Source organism: Eurypyga helias, unplaced genomic scaffold (genome assembly GCF_000690775.1).
Source record: "Eurypyga helias isolate BGI_N326 unplaced genomic scaffold, ASM69077v1 scaffold37840, whole genome shotgun sequence".
NCBI classification, from domain to species: domain Eukaryota; kingdom Metazoa; phylum Chordata; class Aves; order Eurypygiformes; family Eurypygidae; genus Eurypyga; species Eurypyga helias.
The window spans coordinates 5,074-12,924 of record NW_010226979.1 but is presented as its reverse complement, the minus strand read 5'-3'; the positions used below and the strand labels follow the sequence as shown (position 1 = coordinate 12,924).

Genomic DNA, 7,851 nt, shown 5'->3' with positions numbered 1-7,851 from the left:
GAAGCTGTGGATGCCCCATCCCTGGAAGTGTCCAAGGCCAGGCTGGATGAGGCTTGGAACAACCTGGTCTAGTGGAAGGTGTCCCTGCCCATGGCAGGGGGTGGGACCGGGGGGGCTTTAAGGTCCCTCCCAACCCAAACCACCCTGTGATTCTGTGATCAGCTGAGCCTGGCTGTCAGAGAGCACCCGGGGCTCTGCGTGAGCAGCATGGCCATGGGGTGACCGGAATCTCATCCTTGGCTCTTCCTCCTCTCCTGCCTGTGGGTTTGTGTGGTCTCAGCACAGACCTCTGCCCCCCATGATTTAAGCCAGGTCTCAGCCTACACGTGAGTCCAGCTGCTCCCCTGAGGGAACATCAGGGCAGCCAAGAGATCTGCTCTGCCCAGCCAGCAGCCAATGCCCAGTGTGGACTGCATGGAGAGGACCTCCGGGGAGGAAGGCAGGAGGGTGGGTTGGAGCCACAGATCCCGATCAATGGCATTAGAGAAGTGGAAGTGCAGACTTGCAGAGGAAAACTTGGCAACCTGCCTTTCTGTCCAGAGCCAGGTGCCAGAGGGAAGGAGCTGGAAGGGAGAAAGGGAGGATGCTGGCACTGGGAGCTGCATCCCAGTGCAGCCTCTGCCCAGGGATGCGGAGACGCAACCTGCCCAGCCACATGTCAGTGCAGGATGCGCGGGAATTCGGCCTGTAAAATAGTGCCTGGCCATCTGCAGACGTAGCTCAGCCTCGTTAGGCAGCCAAAAGCTCGTCGTTAAGCCTGGCTGTAAGTAGAGCGGGGACAATTAAAGGGACAATCTGTGTCCCGCAAATGCATTGAGCTGCAGAGGCGAATCGCCAGCTCCTGGGAAGCAATGCTTAATTATTCACCACCTCTCCTCTCCCATCTCAGTGTCTCCTGCAAACCGCCGGGGTGGGGCCCACACCCTCCTTAATTGGGATGCCTTGTTCATTTATTATTTTTTAAAGGGACGTTGCTGCATTTAGGCTGAGAGGACAGAGACAATGGTGCCTGGTGCAGGCATGGGGCTGCATGGCACAGTCATGTCAGTGCCCTTCACCCCTTTCCTTCTCCCATAGGTGCCAAAGGGCGGCAGCGTCCCACCGGCCACGGAGATAGTGAAGCCTCCAGCACTGCCCCAGGCCCAGGAGAGGAAGCCCCAGGTTGCCTACAAAACGGAGATCATCGGGGGGGTGGTGGTCCACACACCCATCTCCATCAACCAGGTGAGCTGGCAGGATCTGCGCAACGTCCCAGAGCCCAGGGGTAAAATCCCTGTGACTTCAGCACCTGGCTTTGGTGTCTGGTCCGTGTGTTTCCAGAGCAGCTCCCAGTGGGGATAAGCAGAAAAGGTGGCAGCATTCCCACCACACCCCGCTTTGATCTGCCTGTGCCTCGCTGCCGGGTGCCCTTTGGTGCTTGAACTGGGCTTTGAGGGGCCCCTGCCCGCTGGGTCTCGTGTCTGGCTTCTGCTGCCGTTGCCAGGCCAGTGAGGGTGTGCTGCCTGCCGAGCCGAGTGCGAGGGTGCCTGGGTCTGCAAATCACCTGTTGCAAACGGTACTTGGAATTCTGCTTCAGGATGGGAGAGCACAGGGAAAGCGATTGTCTGGGTGTTATTGTTCATAGAATCACAGGATGGTTTGGGTTGGGAGGGACCCTAAAGCCCCCCCCCTGCCATGGGCAGGGACACCTTCCACTAGACCAGGTTGCTCCAAGCCTCATCCAGCCTGGCCTTGGACACTTCCAGGGATGGGGCATCCACAGCTTCTCTGGGCAACCTGTCCCAGTGCCTCCCTACCCCCCTTTAGCATCCTGCTGTGCCCGCCAGTATCGAGCAGAGCTGGAGAAATGCTGTTCACACACAGCAGCGATGGGCCCTGCCGTTCTCTAACCCTGTGTTGGAGCAGCACGTGGATGTGGGTCCCCTGGCATGGGGCAGGGGCGTGGGGCTCCAGTGGTCTGGGGGAGCTCCAGCCGTGGGGCTGGAGGCAGTTGCTGCTTTGGGCTGTTGGGGAGGCTGGTTTGCACTTTCATTTCTGGTAACCAGCTGGGTGCCTGCGAACCCGTCCCACTCAGGGTGTATAAATAGCTGCACTCGGCCACCAGTAGCACCTCTCCTTTGTCTCACCCTGAAGTGTGATAAGACGAGGGGGCGTGGGGAGGAGGCTACGAATCCGCTTGCCTTCCCGCCCATCCCACACCATCCACCCACACATCCTGGGTCCAAATATCCCATCAAGGTGCCCAGGGCAGAGGGACCCCCATCAAGGCAGCCACTGGCCCGTCCTGGAGGCGGTGGGTGGCCCATCCCGGAGGCAGCGGGTGGCCTGCTCCCCCTGGCTCTGCGCCCCCTTCCCTCGGCACGTGGCCATGGGTGTCTCTCACCTGCGGGTGCTCGGCTCTGGGTCTCACTCCAAGCTCTTATCAGTGGCAGCACTAAAAATAGAGCAGAGAATTAGATCATTGCAGCGGTTTTTTTTTGCTGGCAGGCGCTTTTAACGCTTTCCTGGCCGCAGGGTTTGTCAGGGTGCGAAGGTGTGTGGGGTGCTGGCACCCATCCCTTCCCGGTGCTGCTGCCCCATGGGATGCTGCTGGACCCTCAGTCCAACATGTGGGATGGAGAAGGGCAGGGAAGCCTGTGCCTCCCCCGTGTTGTGCAGCCGAGGCAGCCTGGCTGCGTGCAAACAAGTGGCAGCAGATACCCCCATGCCTTTTCTTTTGGTTTCAGTGAGTTAAAGCTGCTCTTTCCTCCCGACACTTGAGTCTGCCTCCTCTCCTCCCCTGCCACCACCTCCGAGAGCTGCAAGCTCCATCCTCGGCCCTCACCCAACTTCTTTCTGTCACGGAGGAGTTATTTTAGAGGTGGTGCATCAGCTGCTGGACTATTTTCTGCACTCTTGCTGCTTGCAGCTTCCTGGGTGCATCCCATGGTTTCCTGGCTCTGTTCTGTCTGGCTGGTGTTGCTCTGTAGGGATGGCAGTGGGGCGCCCCGCACTCCGGCTGCACCCCCAGACCACCCAGCAGCATCGCCTCGGCTCCTGGGATTAAATCTCCCTCTTGCAGCAGGACCCCCATCTCTGGTTTGGGACACGTACATCTGTAACACCCGGCAGAGCTGGTGCAGCCCAGGTGTGGGAAGTGGGATGTTGCCCATTCCCAGGGCTGGACCACTGCTCTGCCGCTCTCCAGAGGTGCCGGGTACCTGTGTGGGGGCAGCCAAATGGCTGCTTGTCTCTGCCCAAAGCAGCCTCTCGAAGGTGCTGGAAGGAGCGGCGCGGGCAGGTCGCTGGTTAACCACACCGGCAGTCGCATCCTCGCGGGGGCCATATAAGGCTGGTGGCAGCAAGAGCCACCCCGGCTGCCATGGCAATTCTCAAACCTCAGCGCTGAGCTGGAGGAAGGGGTTGGAGGGACCGGGGGAAGGAGATGAGCGCAGATGTTTCATCTCAACCATCCTCTGCGCTGCCGAGGGGGAAGGGAGGGTGCTGCTGGGGACAGAGGGGTGATGCTGGCAACGGGGCAGGGTCCGGCCCTTGGGATGTGCTGGGAAGTGCTCGGCGTGAGCTGGGTCCTGGGTGCCTGGCTGGGTGCACAGCCCATCTATGCTCAGAGCAGTGAGCGTGAGCTGGGGGAGAGACAGCTCAGAGCCAGGGGAAGTGTGAGTTTTCTACCTGAACTCCAAACATCCCAGTTGCTTTTGGGAGAATTTGGCTGTGAAAATGTGGAGTGGAGACTTCATGGCTTTCCAGAGCAGTTTGTTCCCACGATATATTGCCTTCTCCAGTTGGAAAGCATCCCTGCTTTCGAACTTGGGTTCGTCTAGCTCCAGCTTCCAGCTGGTGGATTTTGTTCTGCCTCCCTCTGCCAGATGGAAGAGCTCCTCATACCTTGCATTCCCCCGGGAAGGTCTGTGGTGCAGCCCAATCTCCTCTCGGTGTTTGATAAGCCAGGCGGATGAGGTCCTTTAACTTCCCTGCTGCAAGGGATTTTCTTCAGCCCTCAAATTGCTTCTGTGGTTTTTCTGTAGCCTTTCCAATTTCTTAATGTTGGTTTTGACATGTGGGTGCCCAGGGGGTGACTAGTCCCCAGGCAGCAGCCTGAAAAGCTGTGTGCAATGAGATGAAATCAGCTCTCGGCTCTGGTTCACTCCCTGCTCGTGTCCAGGCATCACCATTAGCCCTCGGCACGCAGTGCTGTGCTCCGGGCTTGCTTCGGGATGCTTTTCCCTCCAGGCAAGTGTCCTGCCTTCTATCAGGGAATTCCACCACCCCTCCCTCTCTCCATGCTTCCGTAACTCTGTGCTCTCTGGTTGCAGAATGGGGGGGATGGAGGGGAGGGCAGCGACATCGCCACCCACCCGCTCCTTCGGCGCTCGCAGAGCTACATCCCCACCTCGGCCGTCAAGCCGCCCAGCGGGCCCCCAGTCCTCAAGAGCGGATACTGCGTGAAGCAGGGGAATGTGGTGAGTGCCGGGGGTCCCCTGGGGAGCAGGGCAGCTCAGCCAGGCGGGTGGCCTTGGGCTAGCTGTGGCCCTGTGGGTCGGGGATGCTCCAGGGATGCTCTGGATGCCGGACTGTGGCAGTGTGGGGGGAGCAGCAGAGCCCAGCACCGAGTGGTCTCCTCCTCTCTTTTCCAGAGGAAGAGCTGGAAGCGCCGGTACTTCGTTCTGGATGAATTTTCCATCAGTTACTACAAGTGTGAGCAGGTGAGTGCCCCCCTGAGCCCCGAACAGGGGTCTGGGGCTGCTGCGCTCCCGTGCCAGGGGCTCCGTGGGAGGCACATCCCAGCGCTGCCACCCCCAGGAGCCAGCCAAGCCCATCACCGTCTCCTCTTGTCTCCACAGGACAAGGAGCCCTTGCGTTCGATTCTCCTGAGGGATGTCTGCAAGACGCACGAGTGCCTGGTCAAGTCCGGGTAATGCTCCTGCCTGTGTTTCCCTGGGCTGTGGCTCCTGCCATAGCCCCAGAGCTCCGGCTGCTGGTGGGGAAGCGTCTCCCTGAGGAGCTGAACCGGAGGAAGCTCCTTCAGGGAGCCCAGCAGACGCTGCTGTGAGCCGGGGCCAGGCTGAGCTGTGCTGCCGCTCACTTTTCCTTTACAACCCGAACGTTGCCGCTTTATTTTGTTTTCAAGGAATTTCTTCCCCTTCAGCTCCATGAGCAGGTCAGGGAAATGTGGCTGGATGCAGGATCTTGTCCTTCTCCTCTCCTGGTGCTGATAGCCACCTGTGGATGCTCCTACAGCTCTCGTCTCTGTAGTTACGGAGTACGAGGCCATGCACAGTAATTAGCACCGTGTCGTGGCACAAAGGTGTCCATAAGGCAGCTGAAAGCCTCATTTAAGCCTTTTCCACTAGCACAGGGGCTGCACGATGGCTTGGGAACAGTTTATTGCAGTGAATGCTGGTAAAATCAAAGGAGCGTGAAGACTTGCAATGAAAAATGAACTTGAGGAAACAAACCTCTTTAGCTAAAGTAGAAATATGATTTACTGATGTATCTTTGACATGTTTCTTCTCAATAAGTAACAGAAGGTTCCTGTTTCAAAGGAACTGTAAATGAGATGGATTGCGGGTCTGGGGAGGGATGGGGGTTTGCCTCCAGAGTGTGAAGGCGATGGTCTCTGTGGAGCTGGAGTTGTCTTCTCCAAATCCTGAGGAGACCCAAGGTTTGCCTTGAGTATGTTCTTCCCCAGCACACTCTAGAAATGAGGGTAAATACGGATTTTTTTTTTTTTCCATCCACGATGACTTCTGGGTAGCGACCATCTCTTTCTTGCTGTTTCCAGTGACCTGCTGATGAGGGACAACCTCTTTGAAATCATAACGAGCTCCAGAACCTTCTACATCCAGGTGAGGCAGCCGGGGCGGGTTTTCTGCACAGTAGGTTCAGCTCGGCAGCTCGTGAGAGCCACGCTCCTGCAGACGGGCAGTTAGTTCCCCAGCGAACACGAGCAGATGAGTCCGGAGCAGCTTCGCCGGGCGGTTTCACTTCTGCCCTCGGGCTTATTTATAATAGCGGCTGTTGGCGTGAGCAGGAAGAAGACAAAGCAAAAAGCACGGGGCGATCCGACGAGCATCCCGAGCGCGCGGGGCTGTGCCTGCACGTCCCCTGTCCTGCAGTTGTGGGCAGCCCTGGGGAGGGGTATTTGGGCATTTTCCCCATCGCAGGCTGAGCTAAGGGGATGAGGCAGGGGCGGGGGATGCTGTGCACGGTGCTCTTGGCATTTGCAACGCCTCAAAGAGCAGCCAGCGTGCCGTGCTGTGGATACGGGTGGATATTCACGGCCGTGGATACCCCTGTAGCCTGTCCATCTGCGTGTCCGCATTGTGCTGCGGCGAGGATCAACGCTGGCGGGGTTTCTCTGTGCCAGGGGCTTGCAGAGGCAAAATCTCACTGGGGCTGGTGTGTTTTGCAGGCAGATAGCCCCGAGGAGATGCACAGCTGGATCCGAGCAATCACGGCTGCGGTCCAGGCCCTGAAATTCCGCCCGAGGGTAGGTCATGTCCTTTCACAGTCAGTGTCAACTGAAGCTGATGCCAATGTACAATATATTTATTTAGTAGATTGTGTAAGTGCCCCGTTAGCCCGTTTCCAGGACGAGATCCCTGCCCTCCCTGGGGTTGTTTGCCAGTTTCTGGAGAAGTTTCCTTGAAAAGAGATGGAAAAGTGAGATTGAGCCATCGAACTGGGCCTGCACAAACTTGCTCCGAGGCACGAGTGAGAGCCTGACTGACAACAAAGGGCCATTTCATTCAGACTTTCACTTTGCTCTGGGGTTTTTTCCCTTTCTGCAGAGCTGTAAAAGGCCTGGTCCTGGTCCCCAGAGCTCAGCACGTTGCTCACAGCATTGCATGTGCAAAACCCCAGCCCCAGCCAGCACTCACGCTGTGTCTGTCCTTGCAGGAAATGTCCTTCATGAGATCCACCTCCATGGTCAAGCCGGGGGGTTCCTCGGCCCCCTCCCAGCAGAGGCAGGCGGCGGAGGAGAGGAAAGCGCTCTGCAAGGCCCCCTCCACCTCCTCCTGGCAGCCCTGGACGCCGGTGCCACAGGTGGAGGGGAAGCAGTCGGCGCTGGAGGAGGTGCCCGTGCCACTGAGACACTCCATCTTCATGCCAGCCTTCACGGAGCGTGACGCCGGAGCTGCGCCGGGCAAGCGTGTGCGGCACAAGTCGGAGCCGCAGCATCTCAAGGAGAAGCCGTTCGCCTTTGATCTGGACGATGAAAGCATCCGGACCTCTGATGTCTGACCGGTTGCTGAGCTACCCCTTGTCTCCGTGTGCCACCTCCCTGGCTGCTGGTGGTCCTTGCGGGGCGGTTTGGGGTGCACAGCTGCACTGTGCCCAGGACGGCTGGTCTCCACGTGTCCACTTGGTGCCTCGGACCAAGCTCACCCTGTTGTCTCGACGGGGGTGAAGAGGCTCCTTCCCTCCACTGCTGCTCTTCCCTGCAATACCGGATCTAGCTGGACCTGCATCCCGGTGCCTTCCCTACCTGCTCCTGCTGGGCTCTGCTCCGGTTTGGAAGCTGCCCCCGGGCAGGGCACTCACTTTGCAGGGCGGGAAGCGCTGGTCCCCAGCACACCCTGGATGCAGGGGTATCCTCTTCTGCATCCGCACCGTTTTCCCCAAAAACCAAGCCTGGAGGAAGCAGCAGGAGGTCTCAGAGGTGTGAAGGGGAGCGTGGCCTTTCTTCTGTTTGGAACAACATTTTTCTTCCCTTCCGTGCTGCTCAGCCTTCCCAAGGCAGAGCTGGGGAGACGCCAGCCTGCAGCTGCCTGCACGAGGGCCATGCTGCGACTTCCCGTTCCAATGATTTTCCCTAGGAGACCAGCTCTTTTCGCTGCCTGGCTAGTG

At 58.6% G+C, this 7,851-nt stretch overlaps 1 protein-coding gene across 1 annotated transcript in view; it reads left to right on the top strand.

Annotated features, from left to right (window-relative positions):
* Positions 1–7,245, top strand: part of PLEKHA2 (pleckstrin homology domain containing, family A (phosphoinositide binding specific) member 2) — a 13,894-nt gene extending 6,649 nt beyond the window's left edge. Inside the window, exons 5-11 of the mRNA XM_010155015.1 lie at positions 1,078–1,224; positions 4,314–4,460; positions 4,635–4,703; positions 4,842–4,912; positions 5,783–5,846; positions 6,413–6,490; positions 6,901–7,245. Coding sequence (XP_010153317.1) covers positions 1,078–1,224; positions 4,314–4,460; positions 4,635–4,703; positions 4,842–4,912; positions 5,783–5,846; positions 6,413–6,490; positions 6,901–7,245 — 921 coding nt within the window. The remainder of the gene's footprint in view (positions 1–1,077; positions 1,225–4,313; positions 4,461–4,634; positions 4,704–4,841; positions 4,913–5,782; positions 5,847–6,412; positions 6,491–6,900) is intronic.
* Positions 7,246–7,851: the final 606 nt, after the last annotated feature.